At 37.2% G+C, this 21,391-nt stretch overlaps 2 protein-coding genes across 3 annotated transcripts in view; one reads left to right on the top strand and one right to left on the bottom strand.

Annotated features, from left to right (window-relative positions):
- The first annotated feature begins 1,206 nt into the window (after positions 1-1,206).
- zdhhc12b (zinc finger DHHC-type palmitoyltransferase 12b) lies at positions 1,207-6,734 on the top strand. Its single transcript, XM_007255807.4, has 5 exons — positions 1,207-1,691; positions 2,772-2,911; positions 3,032-3,121; positions 3,210-3,376; positions 4,206-6,734. Exons 1-5 carry the CDS (start codon positions 1,595-1,597, stop codon positions 4,519-4,521), a joined length of 810 nt encoding a protein of 269 aa, XP_007255869.2. The 5' UTR covers positions 1,207-1,594; the 3' UTR covers positions 4,522-6,734.
- The window catches only part of pkn3 (protein kinase N3), a 26,907-nt gene continuing 12,248 nt past the window's right edge, over positions 6,733-21,391 (bottom strand). For both annotated transcript variants that reach the window (XM_007255805.4, XM_049467909.1), the window contains 15 exons: positions 21,087-21,196; positions 20,074-20,217; positions 19,879-19,954; positions 19,210-19,423; positions 18,032-18,134; positions 17,881-17,942; positions 16,868-16,937; positions 16,694-16,785; positions 13,510-13,686; positions 11,881-11,943; positions 11,702-11,778; positions 11,011-11,153; positions 10,637-10,744; positions 10,314-10,394; positions 6,733-8,853 (listed from right to left, as the gene is read on the bottom strand). In XM_007255805.4, coding sequence (XP_007255867.3) covers positions 8,653-8,853; positions 10,314-10,394; positions 10,637-10,744; positions 11,011-11,153; positions 11,702-11,778; positions 11,881-11,943; positions 13,510-13,686; positions 16,694-16,785; positions 16,868-16,937; positions 17,881-17,942; positions 18,032-18,134; positions 19,210-19,423; positions 19,879-19,954; positions 20,074-20,217; positions 21,087-21,196 — 1,721 coding nt within the window. In that variant the 3' untranslated portion in view covers positions 6,733-8,652. The remainder of the gene's footprint in view (positions 8,854-10,313; positions 10,395-10,636; positions 10,745-11,010; positions 11,154-11,701; positions 11,779-11,880; positions 11,944-13,509; positions 13,687-16,693; positions 16,786-16,867; positions 16,938-17,880; positions 17,943-18,031; positions 18,135-19,209; positions 19,424-19,878; positions 19,955-20,073; positions 20,218-21,086; positions 21,197-21,391) is intronic.

The raw sequence follows: 21,391 nt of genomic DNA, 5'->3' as shown, positions 1-21,391 counted from the left end.
TATATATATATATATATATATATATATATATATATATATATATATATTTATATTTGACTTTTTGTTTTGGTTGTTTATTGCTGATTCTTTAATCGAGTTCATTTTTCATTTTCAGGTTATAATTCATGTTAGAAATAGTTTTTCACAAAATTAATAGCTTTGAATATTTTGAAACATTTTCCAAAGCCATCATAATTTTCATTCCATTTACTTAATATTTTAAACATTGGCTTGTGCTGAAAGAGACAAATTCATTTAGAAAACAATATATCTGTTGAAAAGACACATAATGTATTGTTCGTTGTTTATTCACATTCATGCCAGTACAACCTTTGTATGTTTTTGAACAATATCTTGCAATGCAGTCATTATAGCAGTAGTCTATGATTTCAGGAATGATTTGTTTATTGCGTAACCACTAAAACAAATATTCTCATTTTCTTTACGAAGTTGAGTAGTTCTTGACATAATATGGATTAGAACATTACTCAAATAGAGCTATTCACTGTATACCAACTCTACCTCTTCACAACTTTACAACTGATGCTCTCAAACACATTAAGAGTGATCATGTCTAAAAGAACAAAACAAAATTAAATTCGAAGTGGTTTTATGTGTGTAATGTGATTATATTATATATTTTTTTGTACCTCTACAAACCATCGCTGATTGTGGAAACTTCACTCTAGTCCTCAAGCAGCTTGGACTGTGTGTCTCTCCACTCTTCCTCCAGACTCTGGTCCCTTCATTTCCAACTGAAATGTAAAATTTACTGATGATCAGTGATGGTTTGGAGAGACATGTCATCTGCTGGTGTTGATCCACTGTGTTTTATTATCAAGTCTAAAGTCAGTGCAGTGTTTTCCCGTAAAATCTTACAGCACTTCATGCTTCCCTCTGCTGAGAACAACTTTTATAGAGATGAGGATTTTATTTTCCAGCAGGACTTGGCACACTGCCAAAAGTACCAATTTTGGGGTTTTATTGGCTGTAAGCTAAAAAAGAACAATAATCATCACCAATAAAATAAATAAACGCTTAAAATAGATCAGTATGTGTGTAATACATCTATATAATATATAAGTTTCACGTTTTGAACTGAATTACTGAAAAAAAAGTAATTTTTCAATAATATTCAATATTTATACACAATATGTAGATATTAGTAGGCGTGTGGTCACGTGTCCTGCGTCGACCAATAGGAGCGGCGGGTTTTGACAGCAGCAGCAGCAGCGGATCTGAGCGGAACATCAACAAGCTTATTAGAGCGAGAGAAGCGCGGCGGAACGGAGGAGCTCGAGCCGCTAAAAACACGCGAAAATGTGTTTAAACGGCGCTGCAGCCCTGCGGTACCCGGGGGAGACCGGGCCAGCGGCTCCACAGAACCCATAGGAGCGGATATCCAGCGCTACACCGAGAGCAGGGGCTAAACCGGGGCGGTTTAGCGGACCGAGCTGCTAGCGTTAGCCTATCCGCTCCAGGCGCAGCGAGAGCCGGGCTATGCCGCTACCCGTCTGCCCGGCGGGCTAGGCGGACGCGCTGCGGCCTGAACGCCTGGTTAGACGGGTAAACCCTCATATTTAAGTATGCTAGGATGTTCAAAAATGTGTTCGGCTCAGGATTCCTCGTAAGAACCGCTCATGTGATCCTGACATGGGTTATAACGCTCATCCTCTTCCTTCACGACACGGGTAAGGGTCTACGCGTCTCTCCTACACGTAAAGTTACACGTTACTGAGTAAACACAGCGACTTCTAGCTAATAAACTGGCTCATTCAATGCAGTTACAAGTCTTTCCTTTCTTTGTATAGCAGCAGAAACAACACCTCTATTATTCTGGAAAAGCTTCATCACACTGTCTTATCTGGTGTAGCTTAAAATTGCTGTGTGGATTTGATTGCATCTGCTGGTTCCTCTAGTCAACACTTGCTATTATACATGATCTTAAGCTCATGTGCAGCTTCATTTGTATTGGCACTGCTTTTCTGTTAAGATTATACAAACTGTGTCTGCACTGGTGGGTCTTTAAGGAAAAAATCCACCAGTTTATTAAATAACCACTAAGCCCTAAATCATATTTTTTTAATTAATAGCTGACCTGCTTAAAAGGTTTATAAACATTGCCTAACCTTTAACAAATGCTTTTATTGTGGTAATTTCTGCCTCTGCAGTGCCCTCTTAGGTTCAGCTGCGCTATAGGCGAAGATGATGTGTCCCTGTACTTGGGTATTCTCTAAACCCATACATCATTCAGTGCCCCTCCCAAACTACCCCGCCCATTTTTAAAGCCTTTTTCCAATCAGGGGGTTTAGTGAAACATGATCACGAGTACAAACATTTGTTGAATAGCAGCTCACCTTATTTAACACCATTAAAGGGGCACTAAACCCCCCGATTTTAGCTGACTCCACCCTAAGCTCAAATAAAAATATTGCTAAAAAAAAAGGGAGTGGTAGTTTGGGAGGGGCACTGGGTGATGTATGGGTTTAGGGGCGGTGCAGGAGGGAGAGCTGATTGATTGAGCTGCAGCAGCAGCAGTGTGCCTCTGATAGAGTCAGCGGGGGAGCAGTATTATTGATTGTCTGATTTGCATATTGTGATGTCTGAATACCAAAGTACTCGGACACATCATCAACTATAGCACTGTTGAACCTGAGAGGGCGCTTCAGAGGTGGAAATTACCACAATAAAAGCATTTTTCAAATAAATTCAATATAAGTTGCCAATTTAATGTAGAAATTAAGGTTCTCACCCTCACTTTTCCACCATAGACCTGAGGAAGCAGGAGGAAACGGGAGAGCTTTTGGTGCCCGTTCTGTTCGTGCTCCTGGTCCTGGTCTCTGTGTTGCTGTACTTTGCAGTGTCGCTGATGGACCCCGGTTTCGTCCTGTCCGATGACTGTGACCTGCAGGTGAGGCTTTATGGGTCCACCATAACTCTACTATCCTGCTGTACCAGCTGAACTTACTGCACATGATTTGTTCAAGTTCTGCTGAGTCTGTTAATCTGTATAATTTCTGTATATTTTCAGTTCACTCTCGGCCTCACTGAGGAGCAGCAGGACATGATCCCCCAGACCAAGACCCTCCGTCTGCGGCGCTGCGGCCACTGCCTGCTGCAGGTGTGTGCACAGTCCAATATCAGCTCATTGTATTTCCCACATTTATGAACTGTATTTGTAATGATGTATTCACATGTTTGCCTCATAGCAACCGATGAGATCCAAGCACTGCCAGACGTGTCAGCATTGTGTGCGTCGCTATGATCATCACTGCCCTTGGATAGAGAACTGTGTCGGGGAGAGGAACCACCGATGGTTTGTGCTGTACTTGGCTGTTCAGCTTGTAGTCCTGCTGTGGGGGCTTCACATGGCTTGGTGAGTCTAATGCACTTGACAGCTCTTTATACAGCGTGACAGTTCTCAAAAGCAGTAGCAGGGTTCCAATTTCTTTTCTTTAGTTTCTGTTTTTGAGGACATTTTGATTATTCCTTTACATGATAGCTGCTTAGAATGAGTTGTTTTATACACACAGTCACTGGCTACCGGTTGCCTAGTGCAGTTTTTCCAGGGTTTCACTTGTATTTCAAAGATATGTCTGGCACTTTTCTCATTTTTCATGATAACTACATACATAAAAACTACATACACGTTTTAAGACACCACAATGCAGAGTTTGATGTCTAAAGTTTGCATCAGTAGTTTTTTAAATATAACACAATTGACAACAGAGTATCCCTATGTCCTAAAAATCTGGAAAACATGATTTCATTTAATTTGATTTCATAATGTGCAACAGCAGTTCATTGCAGAAACAATCTGACAGCCACTCATAATCAAAGCAGCTGTGCACGAATCTTCAAACCAAACAGCAACTATGCTGTATTATGGATTATGGGTATTTTCATTTCCAATGTGGTACATTGTTTTTACATTATATATTACGATGTATTGTAATATAATTGGAATTGGTATAATGCACATAAAATTCGGCAGTACATTTGGACACAACATGGACATGAATCCTCATAGTTTCTTCTGTGGCGCCACTCCAATAGGAACTTTCGTAAAGGACCTGAAAGGAAACTAAAGAGGGCAAACAAGTCCCAGCCACTGTTGTTCCATAAAAAAAATAAGAGTGACCATTTTTAGGGTTTGTCAATTTTAATGCATATGATTAAGACGATTGATGCTTTTTCACGTACAGGTCAGGCTTCACTCACGCTCCAACATGGCAGCTGTGGCTGAAAACGAACAGCGTGCTGCTGGCGACGGCGACCGTGGTGGCGGTTCTCTCTCTGACAGTGCTGCTCCTGCTGGGCTCACACCTCTACCTGGTGTCCCTGAACACCACCACGTGGGAGTTCATGTCCCGCCACCGCATCTCCTACCTCAAACACTGCGGCGCAGACGAGAACCCCTTCGACCGAGGCACTCTGCGCAACCTCTGGGGCTTCTTCTGCGTGTGGGGGACAGTGGTGTGGGAGCAGGTGTACTTCAGGCAGGGCTGCGATCCGTCTTAAATCAGACTTATTTTTACTGGTAAGTCAATCAAGAAAATAATTGTAAAAAAAAAAAAAAAAAAAAAATGTGCTTTTGGTGGAATTCCAGTTTGACCTCAGCGACATACCTTTTATTGACCTATTCCTTCCTAAGTAAATGCATGGACTTTCTTATTGTAAGAATTCTGTATGGTCTGTTCTCACAGGTCCAGCTGTTCCAGAGCTTTGAAATGAACATTTTTCTAAGTGTTTTAAATGAACAGATGTGAAGTTGGACAATATTTTGCCCAACATAAAACATAAAAAAAAAACATATTGTCACAGTCCTGCAAAAACCTTGTATTTCCATTTTTTGTACTTTGCATTTTATCTAGTTTTCATGATCTATGAATTACCAAAAATGACTTCTTACAATAATTTACTTTGACTTCCATTGAAAGTTAAGTAGATTTCTTTTCCTTCTTCTATAAAATTGCCTTTTGGAGTTATAAGGTTTTTGCACAACAGTGACGATATATTGCATAATAAAATGATTAAGATTCTGAAAGCTTTCTAAAAAGTGACTTTTTCTTAAATTTATCTGTGGTAGTATTTATGATGAATATTTACCTTTATTTATGAATATTTACCCTCAGATACTGATGAAGACTAAACTTGTATTTAAGCTAAAAGTCGAAGGCGTTTGATGTTATTACTGTATTTAAAGCTCTCTGAGATCAACTTTTTTAATGTCTCTTTCTTTGCCTCAAAGGGGCTTCTGTAAAATACAGGAGACAGTGAAGAGCACTTAATCACTTTAACATAGTGGAAGCAACAGGGTCTAGTAAAAATTTAGAATGATGAAATCGCTGGTCAAATGTGAAATAATGGCTTTTTACAACATCAGGATATTTATTACCATTATTTATTATTTTTACACACTATAATTGCAATCGAAATTACTCAACTCCCACTGCAGATTGTGTTATTGGCCAAATTTACAAACTTCAACTGCAATTATCCAACCTATTTAAACAGCTCAAGTGATTTTTCCAAATTTGCCACAAAATGCCACTTTAGTTTTACAAATCATTCAACCCCTAAGGTGGCAAACAAGGGCTTAATTTTTAGTTGCATCAGATGTGTGTGAGATAAAATACATAAAATTAATTTTCTAGACAGTCCAGGTATTTAAAGACATGTGACTACGAATTAGAAATAAGTCAAATTCCTTGATTTCACTACACATTTAACATTGTAGCAGATTATAAACAGATTGGAAATCCTTTTCCAGATTTTTATTGCATACCTAAAAATGTTCATTGCACCCTAAATGATTCTGGATTCTACACTACATACTTACCAACTAAGGATGAGTTTAGACCCTGCAGTAATCATTTGTCATTATATTAATTTTGTTGAGCTGTTTAAATTGGTATCTTTTGATTGGTTTATTGCCAACAGATTATTTTTCTTTTCTCATATTGCCAATAACCCTAATTTGCAGTGGAGACTGAATGTTGATTGCAATTCTAATTTCTCTAGACAGGGTTAGATGGAGTGCTGTTTTACTGTTTTATACATTTTTGGATTGAATACTTTATACAACGTTTTACTTCTGTTGCTCTTCGTCAAACATATCATTAAAAGGTAATACTTAAAATTAATCATTTAAGTATTTCAAGTATTCAAGTATTTTATAAATCAATAAACTGGACTGCAAGTGCAGATGGTGTTAACTTTACCTAAACATCAGAAACAAATATATAAATGTTAAGCTTAAAAAGCAATTTTGTATAAACTTGACCTTTCCTTTTACTACATATCAATACTCGATTTACAGAAACAAAAAAGGGTGCATGTGCTTGATTGATGATTACTCTGACTGTTTCCTTTTTAGCTCATTTCGTACCGTAGGAATGTTGTTTTGTTTGTTAAACGAGTGCAATACAGTCTGTACTGATGTGTGATCCCTTCTAGATGAAATACATAGAATGTCTTTTCTGTGCAATATAAAGAGAACTACAAAAAATAAGCAATAACTGTCCCATTTCTACTATCAGAATCGCTTCCATTGACTTTACACTTGAGCGTTTCTTTTATATGTGTATATCAGTATGTGCTGAATTCCAATAGACTTATGTCGCTTTGATCAAAAGTTGTTTATGCAATGTTTTAGTGACATGCAATGCTGTACTAAATCTGAAAAGATTACTCTATTATAGTGTCAGTATTCAATAAACTGAACAAACGTGGTCATATTGTATTTTATTTGTGAAAATACATTCATCCCCTTCCATAAGATTTATTTTTTTTGTTCCTTCATTTGGCATGTATAAAGGGAAAGTCTCATTTAAATACTTTAGTGTTTTTTTTCTTTTGTTTTCTTCATTTTTTTTCCTCACAGTATAACGCATCAGTAGTAAACCATTACTTACGAACTCTTCATAATGAGAATAATAATAATAGTAATAATGACAACATTCTAATGACCCAAATGCAGTGTAAATATAGACAAACACATCATAGAACCTGTTCAGATTACAGCATTTTACAGTTGAGTGTCCAGCTCAGAGGTCATAAACACCTGAAGCACAGCTGCTTTAAAATGAGTGGAGCTTCACTGGAAATGCGCTATACACAAGCATGCTGAGACACTAAAGACAGAACGGGACATACACTTCATTTGGTTTAAAGGTACAATATGTAACCTGTCTGACATCAACATTATTTAAATTGAGTGTTACATAGTGATTAGAACTTGTTCTGTGCAATATATAATGCATACAAAGGCAAAAGAGTATGACAGTCCATGATCAGGCAGAGGAGTAAGGTTACTTTGAGTAATCCAAGTTAAAAGCTGATACAGCAATACAAAAATATTATATATTGTACCTTTAAACGTCATCTCTATCACAGTAAGCAGGTGCACAGACAACATACAGATAGACAGACAGATAGACCGATAATCAGACAGGCAGGGTGGAGTAATTTTAGTTCTGGTTAAGCTGGTTAGGTTGCCTTCTTGGTCCAAGCCCAATTTTCTGTATCCCTCTAAAATTGTTTATTTTAATATTACTGTTGTTGTTTTTATTGGGTCGGACCAAAGAGGACAAACAGTACCTGCAGTAACAGGCCCAGCCCTGTGTTCATTTCATTTTGGAGAACAGTGTGGACCAAAGCCAGTTCAGAGACTAGCCATGAGCCAACGTTTTCCACATGTATTCGGTTACACACACACACACTCACAGAGAGACCTTTGACACAGAAACAAGTACATCATCCAGGCGACCCAGACGAATGTCTATGAGCTAAAATTCAGAGTACTTCATCTACCATATAATTTAGGTATTTAGACATCATTTTCTGTTTATAGTTGTTCTCAACATTGTTCATCATTCATTTTATCAAGGTGCATAAAAAGAGAAATGCAGCTCTGGGAAGGACACAGTCTCAATCATTCTCAATCTGCTCTTACAATCATCTATCCCGAACTATTCGTTCAGTTTCAGTGCAAGTGTGCATCAAAAGCTCTACTAAGCTGGAAGACTACTGACTACACTGACCACATAAACTCACACTGAACTGAAAAAGAAAAACAAAATTTAACATGCAACAACTGGAGAATTCAAGACGTACATCATACAAATAATAATAATAATAATAATAATAATAAATGTGCAGATAAGTAACATTACGAGAAATACAGGTTAAAAGTAAAAAAAACTGAAAAATACACAGGGAAAAAAAAAATGGAAAATGACATTCAGTAAACCACACACACATACACACACACATACACACCCACACGTACCAACCAATCAGGAGCAATGCAGGGCAGGTAAAAGCTTGGCTTACTCACAGTGATGACAGGTCCTCTATTCTTGAGACAGAGCAGTTCAGTGTTCTGGTAACGCACCCGAGTCTCGCTGCAGCACTGCTCCAGCTACTTTCTCGGTTCAGTGGTCTCCTTTGGAAGAAACTCAGGTGTAGCTCAAGTTGCACGAAAGCTTACAGCGAATTTAAAGGGAGGGGGAGGCGGACCAGCTTCACTTGGTTTGGCTGCATAGGTAGGTAAAATAGAAAGACAGAGAGAAACAAAGAGAAGCTAAGCAGGACAGAGGGACAGAGCCTCGATATGTCACAATCACTTCTCTTCCGAGTCCCAGGCGGTCAGTGCAGCAAGGAGAAGTCGAAGTCTGCAAAGATCCCCTGCTGCTCTGCTCCGAGGAAGAAGGGCGTCTGCGGCGGGGTGAGCACGGGCTTGAGGCGCGTAAACTCCTCATCAAAATTACTCACATCCCCAGAGGTCTTGATGGTGGGCAGGAATGGCGGTTTGACTCGCTTGGCTAATAGGGCTTCCCAGTCTATTCCCTGTGAACATAATCATACATTTATAAGCCTTAAATAGAGTCTTTATGAGACAATAATTTAGTGTTTAGCAGGGGTGTCACGATTCTCTAAATCCTCGATACGATTTTATTTACGATTTTAGGGTCGCGATTTGATTTGATTTTCGATTTTCTTTTTTCTTACAGCAGAGAGGCCTATACCAGTTTTAGATTAGTCTATGGTTAGTCATTGGTTTGATTCATCAAATTTACAAAATCTTATTTCGAAAGGTGGGCTTGATATAAGTGATGTAAAGTGATACAAGTGATCAGTAATACACCACATTAGGCACTAATGGTCAAATTTAAATAATTTAATTAAGATATATATGAAATGCCATCTAGTGGCTTTTTTTGGTAGCAGCCGTGTGCACTATTAAAACAGCAATGTGCAACATAAAATAAATAATAAATATAAAAATATAAATAATACAGGAACAGTCATGTACAAAATAATAGAACAATTAAAGCCTTAACAAACTGAGCTCTATCCTACTATAAACATGAAAATTAAGACTCGGTCCCTGAGAATGATTAAACCCTGACTATCATTCAGAACCTTCCATCAGCACGCTCCAAGATGACTTGATGTCTATAATGAATGTTATCTATTAAGGCCCAATCCCATTTCACCCCTTACCCCTATCTCTTGGTTTTGCACGTGCACACCAAAGAGTAAGGGTTTCCTTGTTAGCTCTTCATACAGAGATTTTTCAGAGGGATACTTCAAACCGAGGGGTATGAGAATCACTGGTAAGATGATGGAACAAACTACAAAAGAAACCTACAAATGTGAGTCTTCGTCTTGTTAAAAGAGACGATTAGCACTATATTACCATAGTTTAATGAGTAGTTTCAATGTTTTATGGCCGAATTCCTCTTAACCAGCATACAAATAAAAAATCGCTAGTAGTTTGTCTCAGTAGCTAGCTAGCTAACTTTCCTTATCCACCTTAAATGGTGCAACAGATGGCAGGAGCAGCAGCATTTAAGGTAAAACAGAAAAATGAAATACAAGCTAATCAAAGCTAATTTCAGCTCCTGTATCACAGAGGAATTAAGGAATGGACAATAATAATTTATTATTCACCATCTCCCCCCTTTCTGAAGAAATACAATTAAATACGCCCTTGAGTTAACTAGTTAACCAGCGGCAGGTAGGTTGCTGAACTTAAGCGCTCCTGATGACGTATCAGGTGCTTGAAGGGTTGTCCCAATTCTTAGGGGGAGGATTTCACCCCTTCACCTTGTAACTCTGATCCAAAGGAAAGGGTTACTCTCAAAAAAAAGGGGTAGAGGTTAGTGGTAGGACCAAGGGGGGAAATGGGATTGGGCCTACACTGACCTGCATTGTGAATTAACATATTTTTCCCTCCTCCTGTAAAGTGAGCATTTTAGAAATGCAAGGTTTTATTCTGTCAGCAAAGATAAAAAGTCAGTCACCTGAAAGAACCGGTGTTTTTTCACTTCATTAGCATCCTGCTCTCCGGCACCCAGTCTTTTCTCTGGGTTTTTCTGCAGCAGCTGTGGAAAAAGATGCAGAAAATAGAAAATGTCCCTGAACACAAGAACTTACAGAATATTGTGCTTGTTTTTGGATCTTGAGACAAAATATCATATTCAACAACATTCTACAAAAAATATACAGAAACACAACACATTGTCCATGTAACACACTACAATAGAGCAGCAGTATTTAAGATATGACTGTTTTTTTTTAGGTTTTGCAATTATGAAGCAATAGAAAAAAAGGTGAGTGTGGGTACCTTTTGGATTATAGAGACTGACTCTGGGGAGAGAAACCTTGGGTAGCGCACCTCATCATTTACTATGCTGTCAAACACTTCCTCCTCATCATCTCCTGGGAATGGAGACTAAAACAAAAACAAGGACACACAGAAAAAGGTCATCATCATAAAGTAAATGTGAAAAGAATTTGTAGCTGTATAAATCCTACATTATAGTGCTTAACATTAAGAATTCATACCAGCATTGTTAAAAATGGACAAAACTGAATTACCATCCAGTACTTAAAAAATACCCAGCAGCAGACCACATTACATGAGAATGCTTAACAGGCTGTGTTGCACTAGAAAAGCAAACTGCAAAAAAAAACAAAAAAAAAAAAACAGGCACAGACCTCTCCCACTAACATCTCATAGATAAGCACTCCGAGGCCCCACCAGTCCACAGCGCGTGTGTAGGTGCTGTCCGTCAGAACCTCAGGGGCCAGAAACTCTGGTGTGCCACAAAATGTTGACGTGCGATCACCGTATCCCATACCTAAACAACAGCAACAAACATTACATACACATGGACACTCATTTATGACAAAAAACAAAGTATATTCATTATACTGTAGTGTTTATCCTGTTGTAGGGGTTTCTATTGTTTCTAATGTACCAGAAATACTTTCTACTAGATATTGGAGAATTGCTGTGAGGATTTGATTGCATTCTGCAACAAGAGCATTACTGAGGTCAGGATGTTGGATAATCAGCATCCTACCTTATCCCCAATCCCAAGCTCATCTCAAAAAGAGGTAGCAACATCATTTCAGAGAATACAGTTCCACTGTTCAACAGCTCTGTGCCTGGGCTCTTTTTACACCTCTAGCCCACGCCTGGCACTAGGGCATGGTGCTAACAGGCTCAGTAGTAATGATTCTAATGGCAGTACTTCTCCACATAGACTAGACAGGTTGTGTGTAAATTTACACATTTGTGTCAGCAATGGGTACAAATTAAAGTAGTTGATGCACATATTTAAAGGGTATTCACAACCACACAAACATTTGAACATAAACTAGTGTTTTACACTTGTGACATTACCTTCTTTGCAAAGTCCGAAATCTGCTATTCGCACAAATCCATCAGCATCCATTAACAGATTGTCCAGCTTTAAGTCCCTGTTGAAAGCATGCAATTGAACAGAACTCAGTATGCACTTTACAGTTATGGGTCAATGTAACTGGAAAAAAAAGAGATATACAGATATATATAATCTTTACCTATAAACAATTTTGTTCTGATGCAGAAACTCAAGGCCCAGAAGCACACAGGCAGCATAAAACCTGTCCAGAACACAACAGAGCATTAAATGAGCATTGAAAACAGAAGAAGCAGCAATAACAAAAATATATTACATTACATGTTTCATATACTTTATGGCTAGATGATTCAGAGATTATGGGGTAGAAAAGGAGTATGATCTACGAACATAATGCATTTTTTTTAGTTGTAACAACAGAGATAAACCCATATTAAAAGATTCTTTAAAGAACCATTTGCATGTGATTTTTTTATCAGTCATAGAGAAGAGTTTTAATCCAGCTTTAATCGATACTGCTGCAGAAAGTGCTGCTCCAGATAGCTGCATAGATTTATTTTCAAAGCAGGATAATAATGTATATGTGCATGAGTATGTTTAGCATATTAGTATCATGACATTCTGGATCATTGACATCTGTTACAAATTTGATATAATTCTTGCAATTTGTACTATTTCAGGGATGTGCCATATCATATTGTATGCAATAACAATTTTTTTTAAATGTGTTACAGTAGTAGATCCTTGAAATATTTTTATTTATTTAATGTTTTGTCGTATCACCAAGAGTATCGTTATCGTGAAAATACCATGAAATATCGTGATATTATTTTAGGGCCATATCGTTCTACCTTATTTCACTTTCTTATAATTGATTCTCCTGTTTTTTGTCTGTCGAGCTATCCGGTATCAAAAAGAGGAGGATGGCTTCCTTTTTTTGAGTCTTGGTTCTTCTCTGGGGGAGTTTTTTTTCCGTCCCACGAAAAACTAAGCCTTGGCAATATATTGCAAAAAACAATATGTTCTATATTTATAATTTAGATATAAAAAACTGCTATATTGTGCCTGCTGCTTAGGTTACTATCTGTATAAAATTGAATTTCAAGCAAAAACATGCAGTAGTAGTTTGTGTGGAAACTGTAGTTTGTGTGAAAGTAACAAATCTAACAACACAATCCTTTACAGTTTCCTAAGTCAGTAAACCACTGCAACTATCTTAAACTTATACATTTAAAAATATACTACTTAGATACACAGTTAAGATATGTAGTATTAAATATATGATTAGAATGCTGAGAAATACTGACACTTAATATACTTTGTTAAGTTTCTTTTTATATCGAATCATGTTACTCCATTTCTATTAAGTATATCAACATTATGCTTTAAGATTTTCTTGAATGATTTTTACTCATTCTGCCCAGCACTACTATCACAATTGGCTTGCTCAAAAGAGGCTTGGGTCCAGATCTCTGTAAAGCTGCTTTGCTGAAATGAAAATGAACTGAACTGAACTTAGAATCTATTAAACAGACAATGAGCCATTTATGCAGTCCAATGATTCTTTGAATGGGCAAGGTTGCTAATGGTTTTAAAACTCTTGCCTTTATACTAAGGACCCTTAATAACCCCTTTTTAAAATGTGACTATTACACATTTATTGTTCTAGGGAGTGAGCATATACAGAGACAAGCACTGTGCATAAATGTATACAGATCAGTATATAAAGAAGCATTACTTTAAAAAGACAGTGTAGCGTGTGCACACGTGCATGCAGAATATGGTAAGCGTGCATGTGTGTGTGATGTACCGGGTCTGGCGCTCAGTGAAGATGCTGTTGTGTATGTGGGTCATCAGGTCTCCCCCAGGCGAGTACTCCATAACAAAGCACACGTGGTCACATGTCTGGAAGCAACCATGCAAATTCACCAGAAACGGGTGATGGGACGCATTAATGGTCTCAAATATCCTCTTCTCGCACATCAAACTGGTGGGAAACATGCCAACAGTATCAAACAAAATGCACACAATCAACATGCAGATAAATAAATAAAATAAATAATAAAATTAGGCCTGAAATAATATACAGTTTAAAATCAATATTTTCATAAACTGAAAGAGAATCATTATTTTTGGAACATACTATTTTAATGCTGTACCTACATACTACTAAGACAGGTCTGATTAAAAAAAGGAAGAAAAAAAATCACTGATTAACCAGTGTTTTCCAGACTGATGATTAGATTTCACAGAATTCATGGTGTCTATTGTGGATTTCTATTGTGAGAGTTTCTTCAATAGCTGAATGTTTTATACCTGTGTCACATGCTGAGTGAGGGAACATCTGGAGAAATCCACAGCAGTAAAATGCATTTTTTATATATGATAAAGCTTCCAACAAATTAGCTTGATTCTTACTTAAAACTATATCAGAGCTGTAGTTCAGAGGATACAAACATGGTGACATATTAAAATGTTTATCGAAAATGTTATAACAACTTGACAGACATTTCCAAAACATATGCACAAGTGTACCCAGATCAGTACGGCACTTAGGACATGTACATACTAGATTTAAATATAATAAAGCTTAATAGACGTACTATACACCAACATGCCACATATAATGGGACAGGAACTGATATTAGAGACCTGCCTTGGAAGCTAAAGAATGCTGCACTGATCCGTGAGATGTGCTTGTGGATCTCCTGCATTGATTGCAGATACAATTTCTGCCACAGTCACAATTCTAGCCAGATGCTGCCTGTTCAAAATCATTATCACCAAATGTGCGGTCTACTGTTCAATCACAATATAACACCTTACAACTTATACAAGTGTGTGCATTTCCAAGCCATACCCTGAGGTAACACCTTATATACTGCTATCCCATGACTTTTGACATTTCAGGCATATATGTTTGGCTTTTAGAAACACACAGATGTTGTACGCAGTTTTAAGCAGCTGGTAAGTTATTAAATATGTGTTCAAGTTTAGTCATAAGTAAATGTACCACAGACTGTCCAAAAACTAAAAGACAGTCTTTTCAAATTAGACCAATTATTTTTTTGTTTTATTTTTAATTGTCAACTAATCATTAATTGGGATTAACGTAATAGGCTCACTCACACTGTTAACACTCCTCCTGACCTGTGTCTCAAAGTGCCCAATCATTAAAGATCACATATTTTCTTACTATATATCAGCACTTTCCACATTTAAGGTGCAAAGTTCTGGATATTCAAACAGCATTTAAACCACATGTTCAGCTGTTTGTATTGTTTGAAAGTGATAGAGAAAGCTAGAAACAGGAGCCATACCCACAGCAAGCAGAGATGGAGGGCATGGCAGAAATAATTGCTGACTAGTCGAATAATTGATAAAACAACTTCGAGCGATCCATTAAAATAAAAAGAATAAATCACTCGTTTCCTATTGGGGAGGTAATAAAACATTAGATTACCAACTAGGCTACACCACTGTTTCTCACACTTGGTCCTGGACAACCACCTGTCCACATTTATTGTTTTCTCTTCTTCCAACACCTTAGATTCAACTGATCATCTCAAAAGTCCTTTAATCTGGGTGTCAGCAGATTGTTAAAGTAGGAACACCACTTGGTTTCACCATAAGTCAGCTCAGTCACGTTAATAGTGTCTTCTCAGAAACTCAATGTTCTGAAAGACTTAGTCACAGATCAGATTATTAAAGATTGCTTTTTGTGCTGATAGTGCTGTTTGCCGGAGTGATGGACTCTGTGTGTATTGGATAATGGTTGGTGAGCCTTCGCTCTGCTTTTCTACAAAGCTCATTAGTACACACCACCTAAAAAACACAGCACTGTCACTTTACAAGGACAATTACTGTTTAAAAACACTGTCACTTTAAACTGCACTGAGACACTTTATTGCACTATTGTCTTCCGTCTTACGCATGTCTATTGTCTTCTTGTTGTATTGTACATATAGTGTCTCCCACTCTTTTATTATATACCTTGTTTCTTTTTGTTTATATATCTTATTTCACCCCACCACTACTGCACCTTGTTTCTGTCTCATGTATGTCTATTTGTGTCCCTGCTATATTGTACATAAAGTGTCTTCCATTCTCCTTTATTATATCTATTATCTGTACTTGCTGTAAAATTGGGAAAGAGAGTATCGTAATTTCAATTCTCTGTATGTCCTGTGCATATGCAGTATTGACAATAAAACTACTTGACTTGTCTTAATTTACACTATCATGCTGCCACCTGCCTACTCTCCCTATTTTTTGTGTATTTATCTTGAGGTCTATTTTGTTCTATTCTATTTTATTGTGTTCTTATTTTTATTTTATTTTATTTTATCTATATCTATTTTAACAATTGCTTGATGCGAATGACATTAAAATCTCCTTAAATCCTTAAGTTGTAGCCCTCGCTTAGTCACAAAAATTGAGTGACTGACGCCATGGTCTCAATCAAAATTAGCAGCAAAAAGCCCAGAACTTTTTTTTTTGTTTTTTTTGTTCACACAACAGATGTGACCCTTAAACAGTGTGTAAGAGACTCTGTGCGTGTATATGTGTATGTGTGTGTGTGTGTGTGTGTGTGTGTGTGTGAAGCAGACTTATCCTCACCTTTGTCAGAGAGCAGAGGAGTGAACAGAACAGTGCTAGTGACTAAAATTAACAACGCCACTAAAACACAATGGGCAATATCAAGAGCAGCTATTATCGTGATGGGCCTAATTAACTAAATTAACACAGATAGGCCTGGGCTTTGGCGAGCATTTTGCTCCTTTTATCACCATCAATACTGAATGTCAACACAGTCAAGTTATTTCTGCTTATTACATCAGCCCATCTAGCTTCACCATCACGTTGTTTGCTATGCCAATGGCAATGCTCATACAATGCTGATTTAACTGAGAAGCTGTCATTTTAATTGTTTAAAATTGTCTTATCATTATAGTTTTTTTTTTTAGAAGCATTCAAAAGAGACCAGAATTCACCTGTCAACTTCATCACGAGTCACCACATCCCCTTTCTTTAGAGCCTTAATGGCGTACATTTTCCCTGTGCTCTTGTGCTCTGCCAGCAGCACCTACAGAAAGAGAGACGGACAGACGCTTTAGCAATGATTTTAGCACTCAACAGTGCAAAAAAAAAAAGGCCTGAGACGCTACCTTCCCAAAGTGGCCTCTCCCAAGAACAGAGATACATTTAAAATCCTCCATCTGCAGTCCCTTTATTTTCCTGAAACAAAAGCAAAAATATATCATATGTCAATATCAAAATCAATATCAAAAGAATTGAGCAGACTAAAATAAAATGAAAAAATATGTGTAAAGTAGGTTTAATTTTTGAGAACATTAATATGACATACAGTATGACAAATCAGACATATTTGTTTAAACCTTGTAGCCAAACTATTACACCATAAATTAAGGGTGGGCGACATGAACTTGGACAATAATATCACGATATTTCAAGGTATTTTGTGAAAAGGGTCACATTCAGTAGAACCCAAAAAAATATTAACGGAAAACGGTAGCTTGCAAAGATTATTTTGTATAAAAAATAATAATAATAATAATAATAATAATAATAATAATAATAATAATAATAATAATAATAATAAAATGTAATAAAATTAATAATGTGATTAACAAAAAAAAAAAACATAAAACTAAAATGTAAAATATTGTGGTCATGCATATAAACTGCCAACAAGCATTATGTAACAAATACTGTAATAATATCACAACATAGATTTGTAAAATAGTTTTACAGATGGTTACATGGTTACAATAAAATAATCACACATTACTACTTGAAATGCACTCTTATTTTACATTAATTTCCATTCACAAGTTTATTCTTTTCCTAAAAAAAAAAAAGTAACCATATTTTCATGTTTTTTTGGACACTACAAATTCAACAGCACTGCAATGTTACACAAAATATAAGATCTAGTAGAAGACATCCTAGCTATTTAATAATTTCCTCTAAATAAACATAGGAATTTTCAAACACCTGCAGACTCCCTGTAAGTGACTGGAGAAAGGCATTACGTGTTTGGGTGGAAAATCAGGAGAGTGGAAAGTGTGAACGTGTCAGACAGAGTGACAGACAGACAGGCTAAACACTCAACTCAGGAATTAAACAGTTTCCCAGATGCTGCTGGCGGCTGACTTACTTAGGAGCACAGTGCTGCTCAGCTCTGCCCTTGGGACCTTCTGAAGAATGTCCTTTCGAGTTCTACATGAAAAGAACAGCAGATGTATAAATAGTTATTTAAAAAAGGAAAAAGAACAGTTTCCGACATTTGCTGTGTGTTGTGGGTTTACCATGGACACTGGGCTTTCTGATGAGGGGGTCTTTGTCAAGTAGAGACGAGGGGGTTTGGGTGGTCGCTCCTCGCTGAAGTTCAGTTTGACAACTGCAGAGTTGCTACAGGCAGAAACAAACAACACAAACAAACACAAACAAGATAAATCCATTTACACACAACTGAAGGTTATTCTGGTACTCCTTGGTTGTGGATCCCAACTCTAAATCATCCTCAGAGAAAATACATACATTTAATAAAATTATAAGGGCAATATTCAATTTAATACCTTAAAATGTCTTGTCTCTACAAAGCTCTAATTATGTGGCAACTGCTCAACAAAAATAAGCACCAAAATTAGCAACTTCAATTTAATAACAAAAAAAAAATGCATAGTCACAATCATTCACATCACATTAACTCATATAGCTTGTGCCCAGATAAACTACATGGATGAAGTACTGGGAAATCCAGGGTAGCCGATCAAATATAAGGATTTGATTGCATGATATGGATTATAATCATCTGTATTCTAATTAATTTATCATTATTTTTACTAATCTACTTTTGCATTTTAGCATTAAATAAAGTCTGATTAGTAGTCTTTAATTTTTCTGTTATGATTATTCTGTTATGGTTTTCTTTTACTTTACTGGTTGATTGTAATCTGTACTTTATTAATTTAGCTTTTATCTTACTTACATGCTTCTTTTGTTTGCTGTGTTAACTTTGCTAGTATCTGTTCAATCTGTCTGTATATGAACTGCGTGTAAATGTATAAAATGTCTGAGCATCAAAATCATCTAAAAAGTATTGGATGGAACTCCATCATTACAGAGAACACAGTGCCACTGATCCACAGCTCAATGCAGGGGGGCTTTATACCCCTCTAATCTCCCCTTGGCATGGTGACAATATATTTATGTTTATCTGCTCTGAAGAATCCTATTCCATTGGAACTATACTTCTCTACAGAGACTAGACAAGCTGTGTGTGCGTTTGCACATCTGTGTCAGTCATGGGTGCACTGCAATGTCGCAAAATACAGCATTTATGAAGCATTTATGAAGCATTTATTAGAAAGGATGTCCATAAACATTTGAACATTTACTGTAGTTTAGACAAGACTGGATTTATCACTGGATGTCATCATTACCGTTTCCATAGAAGCAAAGTAAAAACAGAACCATGTCTCACCCTGAAGGAGGAGGGGTAGATGAGGCAGTTTTCTCAGCAGATGGTGGAGAGGTGAGGTCAGGCCCAGTGGGCAGTGGGGGGGAGGGCAGGTCGGAGGCAGCCAGTGGTGGGCTCATGGCCATGGTGCTGCTGCAGGGTGGCAACACGCTCATCATCAGACGGCCCCATGTGGCAAAGTTCATGTTCATTTGTGCTGCACGCAGGAAGTTTTTACCTATAAATAAAAGTAATTCATTTTTATTATATTCTGTGATTGTTTTGATGCTCTCCAACCAAAGGTGTCAAAAGTATTTACGTTCATTATTCATATTATTCAGGCAGAAGTATAGATACTAGGGTTTAAAATACTTTTGTAAAAGTTATAGTATCAACTTAAGCTTTTTACTCAAGTAAATGTAAAAGCACTGCATTAAAGACAACAGCTTAAGTCATGCCACAGGGTCACGCTACATATCAACGACCATCCAAAAATACATGAGGTTATGACCTACAGAATGAGAACTACTGGGAATAAGACCCTGTAGGCCCACAGTTCAAGCACATATTTAGCCCAGAGCGCTATAATACTGCACAATTTATGCTTACAATAACATGAAGCTATATTTTGTTTTATGTGAGATTTATGCCCCCTGGGTGTTTATAGCAATGAGTGTTTACAACCATGTGTACCTTTCTCTTTGGGAAATATACGCTTCTGTCTTTGCAGTTTCGGGTGCCGCTCAATAACAGGGTTGATGAATCTCACCTGCAGTTAAATGATCATACAGTAAAAAACAAATGACAAACTTTATACAGTTAATTTGCCTTCTGTACTAAAACTATTAAGTGTTACATCTGAGCTCTTGAATGCTGATGGGCTCCTACCTCAGTGAACAGTGTTCCTTGTGGCTCTAGGTAAAGACACATTCCATGCCGTTGGTTATCTAAGAAGTCCTCCAGACGCAGGAACTTCACGGCACACAGGGCCCTCCAGTCTCGCCAGTACACACCAATCTCCAGCTCCCGAGACTATAGCAGGACCAGACAGATTTGTATTTGAATTAACTCCATTTAGGATCTTATTAATCACAAACAGATTAAACATTAAGCAATAAATAAAAAAATCATTATTAAATGTTAAGGATGGCGATATGCTAAAAATGTTATGTCATGATATTTAAAAACATTTTCACTAAATATTATTGTATCAGTTTGATAACCTGAAAAAAATAGCAGCCATTGTTACTATTTAATAATAATGATTATTATAATAATTTATATAGAGCCTTTCCTATACATATATTGACATATTTAGGCATTCATTTGTCGTGTGAGTGTGTGTGTTATGCAAACACATACAAGGCACTGCTAGTAACATTTTATATTAAAGCATTTGCCCCACTGGGCTGGACTTGTACAACATCTCTTACATCTCTAACATCCGACAGAAAATCATGTTCTCATTTTGAGCAGTTACTACTGAATCAGCTTGCGGCTGACCTTCAAACGACTGGCTCTGGAAACCAGAACTGAAGGCAGCTTTGGCCAGGACTCAGGCGCCGTACTTGGCCTCTGAGGCGAGCAAAAGATTAGAGTGATGTTGGGGGATTAGTTATGGATTACAGTTAGAGAGTGGGAGGCTCTGAGGGGCTGACCGCACTTTGCTAGCAAAGCCGTGTTGATGAAGGCAAGGAAAAGTCTGCAGACAAACAGCACTAGCTGCCAACAGTCTAATCACACCAAGAATTTGTAGCCGTCTGATGATGCTTAACACCTTGGACAATTAGACTTATTTATATCTTAAAGACTAGTCCCTAAAGCTTTATGCTGACCTGTCCTGAATGCTGTTCAAGTCAAATTGGTCAATAAAATCAATAGGCAAGCTCTGCATTACCGACCCGCTCAAGTTCAATGATGAAACTCTGATCCCAAGCCTCTTTGCCCATTGGACGCCAGTGTGTGCGGCCCACCATCCGGTTATCCACCTTCAACACTGCGCTGATCTCCGCTGCAGTGAAGAGAGAGAGAATACAGACAGTCATTTAAAACACTGTATATCTGTTATTTTAAACAAAAAAAATATTAAAAGAAATAAAATCAATGAATTCATTAATTAATACTAATAAGTGCTTCCACATTTTCCACTAAAACAAACTAAACAAACTGATTCAGGCATCAAATCCATGCACTTGTTTTAACTCTA

Source organism: Astyanax mexicanus, chromosome 1, assembly GCF_023375975.1.
Source record: "Astyanax mexicanus isolate ESR-SI-001 chromosome 1, AstMex3_surface, whole genome shotgun sequence".
In the NCBI taxonomy this organism is placed as follows: Eukaryota; Metazoa; Chordata; class Actinopteri; order Characiformes; family Acestrorhamphidae; genus Astyanax; species Astyanax mexicanus.
This window is presented reverse-complemented; position numbering and strand designations above follow the sequence as displayed.